Raw genomic sequence first — 13643 nt, 5'->3', positions numbered from 1 at the left:
ATTACATAGATTATTCTCAAATATTTTACGTCTTACGTAGAATACAACTTATCTGTTATCAAATAATTAACTGTTATACAGGCATTATATAAAAATAAAAAAAAACAAATAATTATATGAAAAAACCTGTTCTCAATAGAATTATCTTTTGTATATATCACATTTTAAATCAATAATAAGTATTATTTTCATTTCAGTATTTAATACAGGGCTTCAGTAAAGAAAGACTCAATTCAAAGGTATAGTTTTACTAGTAAATTGTTGTTTATTTCTTCAACATACATTCAGAATCCAGAAAAAGGAATGAAGTTACAAATAACATAATATAAAACGCCACATCAAAAGAATTTGAAATTAAATAAATAAATAAATAATGAATGAATGAATGGCAGACAATTTATGATAATGTAAGTACAAGTTAAATTATCGATTTAACGCCGACAGAGAACTGAGTACGGTAGATCCGACCGAAAACCTGAAATGAAATCTGTAAGTTTTACGTCCCAGGGTATGCCGGCTAGGCTATTTACAATTTGAGGTAGCAGTAACGGATAATCGAAAAGAATGATGGAATTAATGTATCATTATTCCATACAGTAATTGAAAGGGTTATATGAATAGTGTTGCTAGTTTCTACAGAAACCAATTTAGAAAATACGTACAAAGGTTACAAGTTATAGAACAAAGTGTTTTTCTAACACTAATTTTTTTCGTTGTAAAATACGTACAAGAATAGTTCGCTGCATTAGTTCCATACTTTTCACATCTCAACTGTTTTAAGATCTTTAAAAACAGATCTGTTTTTGTTACAGAATGGTAAAGCGCTCATCTCTGGTGGGAGCGGACCCCGGTTTGATTTCAGATCATGTCAATTTCTGGTGGATAACATCGTGTTCATGGGTTTGTTCGGAGATTTCCCGTTTCATTAGTCAGTTATCATTACTATTATTATTATTTTCAGAAAAATTCATTTTATGCACTACACGATTTCAAACTAATTTATACAGATATAAAGTCTTTAATTTAAAAAAGGACGTGTTTTAGAAAAGGTTAACTTCCTACGTAATGATCTCCGCGAAGATATTGCACGAGCATTACTACGAGGGGAAGTAAAGAGACTATAGCAATTTCTCGCACTAGCAGGGTTTGGTAACACTACTAGTATCCAGCGCTGAATTAGTGTCGTCTGCAACACTTCTATGCAAAGTGTCACTCTTATTCCCGCATTAGTCGTTGGAATGTAGCAGACTGTTAAACATGACAGTTCCATGACACAACAACTCCACTGTCGATCTGCACCAAGGAAGAAATAAGGGCAGTGATTCGCTTTTTTGTTTGCGGAAGGTGTTAAACCTGTGGAAATTATTCGTCGAGTGCAAGCGTAGTTTATCGCTGTTTATCGCGAAGCATAAGGCACAAACCATTTAGACATCTCCCGTAAATATTTGACGCGTTATCGTCGTGAGGAAGATGGATTTTTACAGCAAATCGTTACTGTACAGGAAACTTGGGTACATCATCACGAACCAGAAAGTAAGGCTGCAAGTATGGTTTGGAAACAACCATCATCACCAGAAGGTAAGAAATTTAAACGTCAACCATCAGCTAGTCATTGATGCGGTGCAAAATCGGTTACAGGTGCAACTTTTTTTCCGACGGAATCAAAAAACTTGTGAAACGTTGACAAAAGTGCGTTGAAGTGCAGGGAAATTACGTAGAAAAGTAATGTATGTTTCAGTTTTCTATCACAATAAATGTAACTTTTCTCAAAAGTGCCTTTACTTTTTTTTACTTCCCTCGTCTTATTTTTCTTTACAATAATTTGCAATTTGAAATCTCTTTACAATACTTCATAATCTTGAAGTTTTCTATAAACTTTCTGAATGTGATTATGTAACTTTTACTTTATAAAACCACTGTTATGAATAAATATAACAAAACATCTTTGAAATGAAAATGAAATCTTCACGACCAGACAAAAAGGAGACGGAAGATACTTCCGAGTGAGTGATTCTGTAAGAATTCGTGGAATGAAAACGTGGGAGGAAATTAAAGAACTTGAAGGAAACTGAAGACCATGATACTGTTCACTACAAACTAACATGGTCAGTGAACAAATCAGGGACCCCTCACATTACAGATGTGCGCCTTACTACTGAGCCACCGTGCACTTACAAATCATCATTTTTAAAGCTGACACAGAGAAACGTACAGGAAACAATCTGAACACGTATGCGCGGAGTATCTATTGATAGCTGCTTGGTGAATTGTTATGAATATACTGGAATGACAGAACAAAACTACAATTATGGTTATACATTTTTGTCTTTTTCTTGGATTCTGATATGTTTTAAGCTACGTCTGAAACAGAAATGCTTAAGTCAAACACGATCAGCCTTGTATGTATGTATGAAATGGAGTTGGAAATAGAGCAATGTAGAATAATTACATACACACTATAAATAAAATGAACACATGTGAAACTATAATAAATTAAATGAAAAAAATACTTTGGTCCAATATAATAAATATAAGATAAAATAACTTGTAAGATGTCTCTACATATTTTAAGCGAAATGAATTACATCTTGCATTTCATTTGTACCAAAAAATACAGTTACAAGAGAGTGTGTGATTTGTACTCAACGATAGCCATCCGCTAGATAAAGCAATTTTTTAGTATGTTGCTCCAATTTATAAAAATTCAGTCAAAAAAATATAAACTTTTTATTATTATTGTTTTAGGCAGCGCATATGCATTAGTCAGGGGGACCGTAATGTAGTGGTTAGAGCGTTGGATTCATGTCCGCGTGGTCCATAGTTCGATTCCCGGCCAGTGTTTCCACCAATTTTCGGCGTCCACCCGGCGTCATCAGGCAAACTGGGGAGTCACGTGAATAAAAGACGTGGCGGCCACTAGGTCTAGAGAGCTTCTGATACGCCGGTTAGCGATAGGGCGACGCGTTTCGTTGCTAGGCTGGATGTAGTTCTACCAATCGATAACAGATGGCGTGGAGCGACTGAGGTTCACAAATCGGGCCGTTACACCAAGTGCTAAATATGCATTAATCGGGATTAAAAATGCATGAACATAATTAACAAATATGTTTATTAATAACTTCGTCACTTTATCTGATAAAATTTTCGTCACCTTATTATATTAATGGTTATATATGTGAAAGAAAAGTGCATTCTTTGAACAGTGATCAAATGGCCTTAATATAAAATTTTAAATTTATTCAGGCATCGAAAATCAGAGTTAATTAAATATGCAATGTTTAACCTGTCAGATTACTGTCACTTTGACATTTTTTATGATTAGATGCCTGCTACAATAATACCTTTTAATCTGAATTATCTAAATTACAGGCGATGGACTTGTATGAAAATCCAATGAAATCAAATTCGCAGAAAGACATACATTACATGCAATAGCAACTACCCCTGACTGATATAGACTCAATTTTTGACTTCTCAAAGCTCCAGCTGTAATATTGATTTCTCAAGTTCAAATTTCCACTTCTTTCTATTTACAAAAACATTTTATGCCCCAAAGAATACTACTAACTCCTTCTTGTCATCTATGCATCAGCGAGTCTTCTATTGATTCGCCGACGAAGGATTCAGGAGTGCTCTGAAACATTTCGCAGAACTATGAGGTAAAGGTAATTATATATATATATATTTTTAAATTCATATGCATCCCATCACACAAATAAGCAATTGTTTTCTATCTTCTTGGCGTTTCTTTGCGAGTTTAGTACGTTGTTGATCTACTGTCTCTTTCAAATTACTTAGATTCATTTCAGTCCATGACGACTCGGAAGCCATATCCCTTCAATTGTTCCTTCTGTAAATGCCTAAAATTTGCTCAAAAAAGCGTGAAATCCATAGTTAAAAGATAAGATTTAGTTCACACCGTCTCTTTCCTCCGGTCTCAAGTTTACAGCTGATTTAAGAGCATGCTTCAGTCCATTTAAGTGGTTAAATTTCTTATCCACGCAATGAACCCTTTCAAAATCATTATCATCAGATATTCTGCCACTTACAAACGGTCCAGCTGGTCTTTCTGTATTATTATTGGGTATAAACAAAAACTTTGTTTCTTTGATTTCGTATGGTTATTATATTTTAAATGTTGCGATAGTCCATGTAGTTGGATGTTTCTTTTTCTTCTTAGCATCCCTTACACGTTCCTTACTCCTGGTTGACATGTTTCCTTCTTGCGGTATCCATATGTATCTCCTCACAGGAGCACAAAATTGATTTATATATATATATATATATATATATATCTATAGTAAACTACCTGTAGCCTATCTTTAACAGAATTTATAGTATATTAAGTGTTTGAATTTTGGTCTGGTTTCACAACCTATTTAAAGGCTATCTTTTGAGTGTCGTTTTGGTTTACTGTTTACTGGTTGAAAGCCGGATAAACCGATCCATTTAATATATATAAACCAGGGTATATTTCTTTTGCATTTCCTTTTCTAAGTATAACGGAAACAATCTCCAGGAAGACTTTTTCCAGATCTTCGTTTTAACGTCGAAGGAGTGTAATGGTTGAAATGAGTAACGTGTACATAACTGGCCACAGTTTTATATGAACTTTACTGTGAAATTTAGATTTCCTTTATTAATAAAAGTAAAAAATCTAAACCAATTCGTTGGTTTCATCTCCTTCCTGTACCCTTAATTTTGTAGTAAACGTCACTAAAGGAATTTTTCAAGAAAATAGATTGAATTTTACCTTTATAAATAAATATTAAGGATTATCCACGAAGCTCTAATACCAAGTAAATGTCGAAACAGAATTCTTCAAAAATTCCGATTTAAACTGATGGACATTATGGCTAAAATCAGAGACAGAGAAATATCCATGGACAAACTACCTGTAATACACAGATTTCCAAAAACGCGTAAGGAAATTATCCCGCTACGACCAATAATCTATGGGAAACCTTCCGGATTATCCCCTAATCAGGTGGCCTGTAAGATATTTTGCAAAATTCAAAGGAAATTTTAAACATTTCATACAAAATAGTATGTCGGAGAAAAAAAGGAAAAATAGAAACTGTTGGTGAATTCTAATAGTTGTAAAGTTCTGTTACTCAACACTGAGAACATGTGGTCCCTCAAATAAAGTGAACAGAATTAAATTTACAAAAGAATCAACTGACGAGGGCTGAACAACAATTGTCGGTGTGTTTTCGGAACATAAGGGAAGCACTACCATCTCTGAATTTGGCAACTCGGAAATCTGGTAATATTGCCGCACTATGGAGGAAACAGAAAGACGAAATCTCTGTATGAATTTACTTTTGTGGTATTACCTACACACGGAACCGATTCATATTCTTTTAGTTATAATATAGGATTACATTACTTTATCCCCCCCCCCCCCTTTATTCCTTCAAACATCTGATTATAAATCTCATTTAGTTTTAAAAGCAGTCGAAGAAAATATATCTAAGTGCAAAAATACCTCCTCTACATTTGAATATATCCAATATTCTTTTCTCCCTATTTAGAGCACTTCTTCATTCGACCACAACTGATTTTCTTCATTCTTTTTCGCACCTACATATCGAAAGCTTTTAGTTTTCTTTCTTTTGCGAAGTATCTATATGGTACAACATTCCACACGAAAATATTTTACGGTATTCCTCCTCTCATATTCGGTCTCTCGACAAAAGTCTACCTGACTGTTCCCGTTCTTGTCTGCAAGTATCCATTCTACTTGCTGAGGAATACATTTCAATAACAGAAGCTTGTTTGATCATATTGATGACTCGCTACGAACAAGCTATAATCCTACACTTGATACCATTAAAAAAAACCCATTACGTGATAAATCGTATAATAGTACCTGCTTATTGCTTAAAAACGGCAATCTTATAATGCGTGGAAGCAACTGCGATATGATTTTAAAAAATATTCCTACTTTCGGACAACCATATTTAACATTACTCTCTGTTGCAAATAAGATTACAAAAAAGGAAATAGTTTTCTAAATAAACACAAAAACCGAACTTAAACATTAAAAAATTCCATGTTTTACCCCGTATTCCTGCTATTTTATAAAACGAGTCATTCACACTTCTAATGTCTTGGCCCCTGCGGTGGCGGCTTAGCGGGTGAGAAACAATATAAAATACTTTCCTTTTTCTTCACCGTTTTAGGACTAAACATACATAACAAAAAGAGAGAAAACGCTCCGAAATGTCCCAGGAATACTTAAAAAAAAAAAAAAAAAAAAAAAAAAAAATAGTGGAATTCTTTTCGTTCGACTGAATGAAGCTAGCAGACGAAGCTGCATGCATTTTCTGGGCAACGTTTTCTGTAAGAAGATACTTTTATTCTTATGTGAAAGTACATAATTCCACTATACGCAATTATATATTATTACCTACAAGTACTGTTTACAGTTAAGTTCCGATACGGCTATCAAATATATACAGTAAAGCCGCGAGTGCCTCGAAAAAAAAAAAAAAAACCTATTGCAACCGCGCTCAATTATTTTTCATAAGTAGTCATGCTGCGAACTGACACTCCACATGCAAATAAGTATATGTTCTAAATAATAATAATAATAATAATAATAATAATAATAATAATAATAAACTGCATTGTTAAAATCAATATTTCCAACACTAGTTCACGTTTCGAAGTGCAATTCTACTCTGATAAGCACAAGCCGGTTGTTGTAAGATACGAAAAACGAAAATTAGGAACACTGATTTGCGTGATAGTAAATTACGTTCATTGTTCACTGCAGAGCGAGAGTTCGTGGGCGACCACTGGAAAATTAATTACGAACCTCAGGAAAAAAAAAAAAAAAAGAACCAAGCCAACAACAGGGAAAATACAATAGGCCCTATCCTATAGTGCGAAGGTCGAAAATTACCTGATAGATTTATTGTGCATCGTAATCTTATATGTCTTCTCGGGATTTGTAGATGAACGACAGGCTCTTTCTCTTGTTCATGGCTTTCACATTTTCTGATCATTGACCTTCACGATCCGAGAAATACAAACAATAAAACAGTTTTTATGCTGAAGTACTACTTTTTGTGTGTGTGTGTTTGCACCTCACTTTTAATCCTTTTTTTTTTGGGGGGGGGGGGGGTATCTGCGGTTTTCGCTATGTGTGGTGCCCTTGCCACCTAATTCCGCGGGTAATCAGGGCTTTACTGTATATATTCATAAATTTAGATCACATTCCTCTTCTTTAAATCCAAATTTTCCACCAAGTCCTTGATTTTAAATTAACAAAATTTCGTTTCCCACAGCCATATATTACGAAAGTAATTGACGTTGGATTCACTTGCCATTACGCAACTCTAGTATAAGACGTCACAGGATACATCATTCGGTAGATCAGTTAAGGGTTAAAAAATTCTCACACGTAAGTTATTAATAAAAAAAAAAGCAATAAAAATATGTAATCGGAACAGAAAAATCTGCCTCGTGTCTGCACAAATATTTGGTGACATATACTTGTAAACTGCATCAAATGACGCGAGGCTAATTGAAATATGTTATAGCTACACGGTCGGTTAAAACATATAAACAAGCTGCCTATATATACTGCACTTGTCCAATCCTACAAAAACGTCACTCTCTTATAACCATATATTTTGGTACAAAAGATCGTATACATTAGTAGTAACTTATAAACAATATTGTACACTACTACTATAAAATATAAAGCTTATTGTAATAGTAGTAATAATAATAATAATACTAAATTCACAGCCACTTCCTTTTTTCGTCAATTAGTCTTTTCTTAATAAAAAAAAGCTGTCACGTATCTTAAACTGAATTAAAGCTTTTACTTAACCTAAATATAAATGGATTTAACAAACTTCTCTGCTTTTCCACCGTGTCTTGCAACATGCTAGAACAAACAAACAAAACAAGGCAGTATTATAATTCATGCATAACACAACATTTTACAGTTTGTGATCTACCATTTATAAACAAAGCATGACGGTTAAAGGAGGGTGCACAGGTTTACAGCAAACAATGTTAAGCGTTTTTTATACACTAGATCAACATATGTTCAAATACAACAACGTACAACAAACATGCTCTTTCTTTTCTTTCTTTCTTTAAACCAAGCATTGTGTTATTGTACAGGATGAGGCATTAGTCCGAAGAAATCAAACTGATACAAAGGACCTTTCAATGTAGAGAACAAGCTTATAACAATCTATATTTCAATAATACACTGAAGCCGGAAAACAATCAAGCATCTGACTGGCTATACCATTCGTTGTCACATATGGCTGACGTAGTAGGAAAATTAATAAATATCTTATTTCTTAAAAGTCTTCCGTCATAAAGTCTCGGTTATTTGTTTCAATTAATAGAAACCTTCCAAGCTTTCAAAATTAACGAGCTTTTTTCTTCAAAGTGTACGCGATGGCTGGATGTTTGGGCTGTAATTTAACGCCCTTCTTCAGCACTGGCGCTATGTGGGACGGGTTTCTTATTAAGAAGATTTTTTTTTTTGGTAACTAACTAACTCTCTCTATGGCTTATGGAACCCGAAGATTTAATGCCACATTCACTTTTGTCCTTAACCACCTGGATCCAGTTTCTAAACTTGTATTCCTAATTCTGCGAGATCCATCTTAATATTGTCCTCCTCATCTGACCTAGATCTTCCTGATGGCCTTTGTCCGATCAGATTTCCACTTAAATTTTTGAAAGCATTCCTATACTTTCTTCCATTCTGACTACATAATCTGCCTACCTGAGTCTCCTAGACTTTAATGACCCTAACAATGTTAGGTAAACGGTATAAATTATTCAGTTTTCCACTTTATGAAGTTTCTGCCATTCTCCATTCCCGCCCTTTTTGGTTTCAAATTGCCTCATTTTTTTTTTTTTTTTTAAATCTCAGTTTTTCCCTCAAAGTATGCAACCATATTCAACCATACAGCACAATACGCATAATTATCGCTTTCTATATTTTAAGTTTAAAATTCTTCAACAGAATTCGCGACGACAGAAAAGTTTGGATTGCACAATAACACGAATTCTCTGGTTTCAGACATTATTTTATTTCTTCGTGGATACGGTTTTGGCCTGTTAATGTTGATCCTAGATATTTGAAAGTGTCCACTTCGTCGAAACTATCTTTTTGAATTTAATGTAATTTCTCACGATTATGTACCAAGGCTAAGAGGGACGGTAATGAGATGGATAATAATGATGGAATGAAAACAGTGTGAGAGAACGTGAGAAACCCAAGGACACGGTGTTGAAAATATTTTTATGGTATCCATAGTTTACAGTAGTATGGTTACGGCAAATATTCATGCATTTGGTTTTCTCCTGATTTCCTTCTACCTACGTTCCTGTAGGCTTTTAATAAAACATCTCCATTTCTTTCTATTGCTCTCATATCATCTATTCTATCTAATTGACATTAACATAAGCAATAATCTGGTAAAGTTATTCAGCTCTAGGCCCTGGTTGCGTTTTTTGATTTACTTTACAGTATATTTCAGAACAAAACTGAATAATGGCGACAATGTATCTCCTTATTTCAGGCCATTCTTAACGTGAATACTCGTGGACAAGTATTCTCCTATTCGGAAGTTTACTTTGGGTTTTATTTTTAATACATTAGGGTTTTTAAATCGTTAACTATTCCAACGAGGAAATCATCATGTACATTTAAGGCGAAAATTCTTTTGTGTGCGCGTCTGTTTATTTGTTCAAAGATAATAGGAGCTTATTTAGAGAGTTTCGATCCCCTCTTCGAAACTTAAAAATATTTTAGATTTTATAACTTTAGGCGAAATTTATGTATTTTTATGTATTTCGTGTCGCAGGCTAGTTCCGATTTTTTTTTTAAATATGCCTCTGCCAAATATCAGTAACTTTTGTGGGGAAAAAGTGTCATGTTGATAAACGTTGCTGTACTTTTCCCTTAATGCTTAAGAAACACTGAGATTGAAATAGGTAAACGATTGGAGATTAATTCAAAATTCAACCTCAATACTTTCACTTAAATGGCATAATTAACACTTAATACTAATTTCTGATGTTTTTCTTCAGTTTCAACATTGCAATATTGAACTTATTTGGGATCTAGCACAAAGCTCGCTCCCTAATTGAAATTACACTACAATTGTTACTTTTTAAAAAATCATTTACTTCCTATCTTTTTTTTTTATTATTATTATTATTATTATTATTATTATTATTATTATTATTATTCATTACAATTCTAAAGATACTGACTACACTCAGCACAACTTTATTTTGTTTGATAACATATTTTTTTTGAAAATAAGTAATTCAATAATTAAAGAATGTTATTAAGTGAATTAATAATTGTTTTCAGCATATTTTATCTACTGCAAAAAACTGAGTGCCCAGTACTTAGGACTCATAAACTTCATACACAGCTATTTGGCCTGTGAGAAAGATTTGAAACAGGTCGATTTAATAGCGTTTTCAGGATCTTATTTGGCTCATTTTCTATATTTTTATGTTATTTATTGTCTCTGAGCTATAATTTGTTTTTTTAAAATTTTCTCTAAGTTAAAATTTTTAAGATCTGTATTATCTTTGAGTTATATTTTTTATGTTCTTTATTGTCTCTGAGTTATAATTTTTGTTCTTTATTGTCTCTGAGTTACATTTTTTTGTTCTTTATTCTCTGAGTTATAATTTTTCTTGTGAGTTAATTTTTATTTTTATTGTCTCTGAACTATCATTTTTGTTTTCATTATCTGAGTTATAATTTTTTATCTTCTTTCTTGTCTCTGAGTTATATTTTTTAAAAAAATAAGAGCGATGTGTACTGCACTGAATACTCTGAAAAAACGAATTACAGTTTCACTTTACTTTCACCTAACAAGCACGACTTTTTATAATGCATTTACATGAAATTTGCTTACTTTGAATGGTAAAAGAAGTGTGTTAAACGTTGTCGATTTCAGTTTCACCTTAAGGAACTACTGTGATTAGCTAGGCAAACAAATAAGAAAGCAAAGAACGAGACAAATCTTCCAGTTTCAATATTTTGATGAATACACATATTCTCTACATTGTAAGGTCCTTCATTACTACAAATGATATAGAATCAACATGCCAAGATGGCGGCCAAATTTGCAAAAAACCTATCATGGCCGCCATCTTGAGTCTTTTCTTTTCATCGAAGAGGATCATGTAACAGATAAAACAACTAATATTTTCCTTGAAATTACGATGTGCTCTTCTTTTCTTAAAGCAACTTTGTTCGTTTTGGAGATAAGCCAATATCACGTAAACACAACAGAAATAAAAGTTCTAAAAGTATTTCTACCTATGGTCATTATAATGTCATTTTTAAACTATATTTTGGTAATATGAAGAATCAGCCTCACCCCATATATATATTTTTCAATATGTGAACATAATTCTTGTCAAAATATAGTACTATTGTTAATAATACTGTGAATAGATAGTACTTTAAGGCAGGCGTATTAATATTACAGCTCAAATTTACAACAATACTGAGCATGCTCACTACTTTTTTCTTGCAACTTGAATGCATGCATTCATGCACCGAATATCAAGCCAAATGGAAGTTTTAGTAGCAAAGACAGGTGTGAAGTGAAAGTTTGTATTATACGAGCAGGTTTGACTGAGAATAATTTTTTTATCAATAAATTATCTACGTAATGAATATTTACGTCTCGTAAATTGATCAAGCCCAAATGGACGGAAATATTCTGGCATAATGTGCTAAATACATACTTCAAATTTATTTTTAATTTCAACTATATAAGTGGATGATTCAACGAGATATTTTCTACGTATTTAAAATAAGAACGGTCATGAAGGAATCCATGGTCGTGAAGTGGCTAGAAGGGTATTTTTTGTGCGCTTGGTCCTGTGTTTGATTTTATGTGGTTGTATCTGGTTCTGATCTTCAGTTCAAGTACGTCTCGGTGTCGAAAGGCGACGTAATTTTTACGCCAAAAATGAAATAAAACAATTCTTCACGAAACGACAGGCTTAGGTAATTTGTTGTAATGCATCACAAGTTCCATGAACTACCTGGAGGCAGATCAATACCATCAAACGAATATTCACAACTACCAATTATTCATATACAATGTCCTCCGTTATCTTCCCAACTGCTTGCACACTGAAACGTTGTGGTACCACCGTGTCCCTTAATTCCTCTGTCATAAATCTGTCATGCACTCCTAGTATGCGAGGATTAGGAATTAGAAAAATGAAACTTTTCAGTTTTACGTCCCGCGTTTATGCCGGTTACGCTAAAGGAGACGATGATGATGAGTAATGAATGAAATGGTGGAATGAAGAAAGTGGGAGGAAACGGGAACACCCCAAGAAAACCCACGCACACGGTTTTTTGTCCACCACAAAGTTCACTTGGCGGGGGCTGGGATCGAACCCGGGACCCCAAGCACCAGAGGTGAACGCTCTACCACTGAACCACCGCGGCCCCGATTAGGAATTAGATTTCCATGCTTTCGGCATTTATGGCCATGCTAGCATGTCACGTATGACGCATGACAATCCGGGGAACTGGGGACGAAGAAAGGAATGGAGAAGGAGGGAAGTGTCCTGGGTCCATTATGTGAGGTACCATCCCGGCATCCCACTATACTTGCCACTTGTTAAATGGAGCATATAGCTCTGTCAAGGACATTAAAATAAATAAATAAATAAATAAATAAATTTGCCTGATGTGAACGAGGAAAACCTTCACTCAGAATGGCCGACCTGAAAAAGCTTGTATACTTTTTCGACTGCATGTCCACACCGAGAATCGAATCGGGACCGCTCACACCAAAGGCGAGAGCGTTAACAACTACGCTACGCGGGGCCAGATGGGAATCTTGTTCTCAATTCAGCATATGAATGTGTGTGTCAAAGTACGACTCTTCGTCTTGAAGAAAACCTGATTTGCTAAAACCGTCTTATTTCCTGTGTCAATTTATATGAAAACAATAACACCATCAACTTTTCATATACTGAAATGCGTTGTGACCCCCTTTATCGCATCTTTTGTTTAAAAATATAAAGTCTCTTAACAAATAAAAGTATCACTGTGTGTACTATTCTGTACATTGCACGAAGTTACTACTTACGCATGTCACTATACTGAGACAGTTGACATGAATATATCTGATGATCCAAAACATTGTACTATAAGCGCTTTTTCGTTATCATTACTGCTCAAATATCAATTTAGAACAAATCAAAAAATTGGCTTCGAAAAACCCTATTAGAGTTTTGAGACCCTTCGTGACAAAGTAGTTATTGTGCGTCTTTTTCTCTGCATGTGGTTCGGATTCCACTTCAAACAGCACGTTCATTCCCATACTGCCTTGATGTTGAAAACATCGCCATACTTTAATCAACTAATTAAATACTTGCATAAATAAGCAACAGTGTCACATGTACACCACGTCAAGGAGTTTGGTTTGTAACAGCGTGTTATTTTCCCAATTAATATTTCTACCACTTCCGATCTTAGTAGATAGATTAGAGTGGAAATGGAAAATATTCTTTGGGACGCTTAATGGATTGCAGAAAACTGCTTCTAGCTATTTATTACCGTTTCTACTTTGTACTGATCAATGTTACAACCACAAGAG

The 13643-nt window shown here is 34.1% G+C and overlaps 1 protein-coding gene across 4 annotated transcripts in view; it reads right to left on the bottom strand.

Moving 5' to 3' along the window:
- The window catches only part of Nup44A (nuclear pore complex protein Nup44A), a 94158-nt gene that overhangs the window by 19025 nt on the left and 61490 nt on the right, over nt 1-13643 (bottom strand). Inside the window, exon 7 of one of the 4 annotated variants that reach the window (XM_081755129.1) lies at nt 2539-7903. The exons of the other annotated variants lie outside the window; for them this stretch is intronic. Coding sequence (XP_081611255.1) covers nt 7819-7903 — 85 coding nt within the window. The 3' untranslated portion in view covers nt 2539-7818. Of the gene's footprint in view, nt 1-2538; nt 7904-13643 lie in introns of those variants that run through there. 4 annotated transcript variants of the gene reach the window in all.

Source organism: Thermobia domestica, chromosome 1, assembly GCF_964235325.1.
Source record: "Thermobia domestica chromosome 1, izTheDome1.hap1.1, whole genome shotgun sequence".
Classification (NCBI taxonomy): domain Eukaryota; kingdom Metazoa; phylum Arthropoda; class Insecta; order Zygentoma; family Lepismatidae; genus Thermobia; species Thermobia domestica.
The sequence above is the reverse complement of the archived record's forward strand: the minus strand, read 5'-3'. Positions and strand labels throughout refer to the sequence as shown.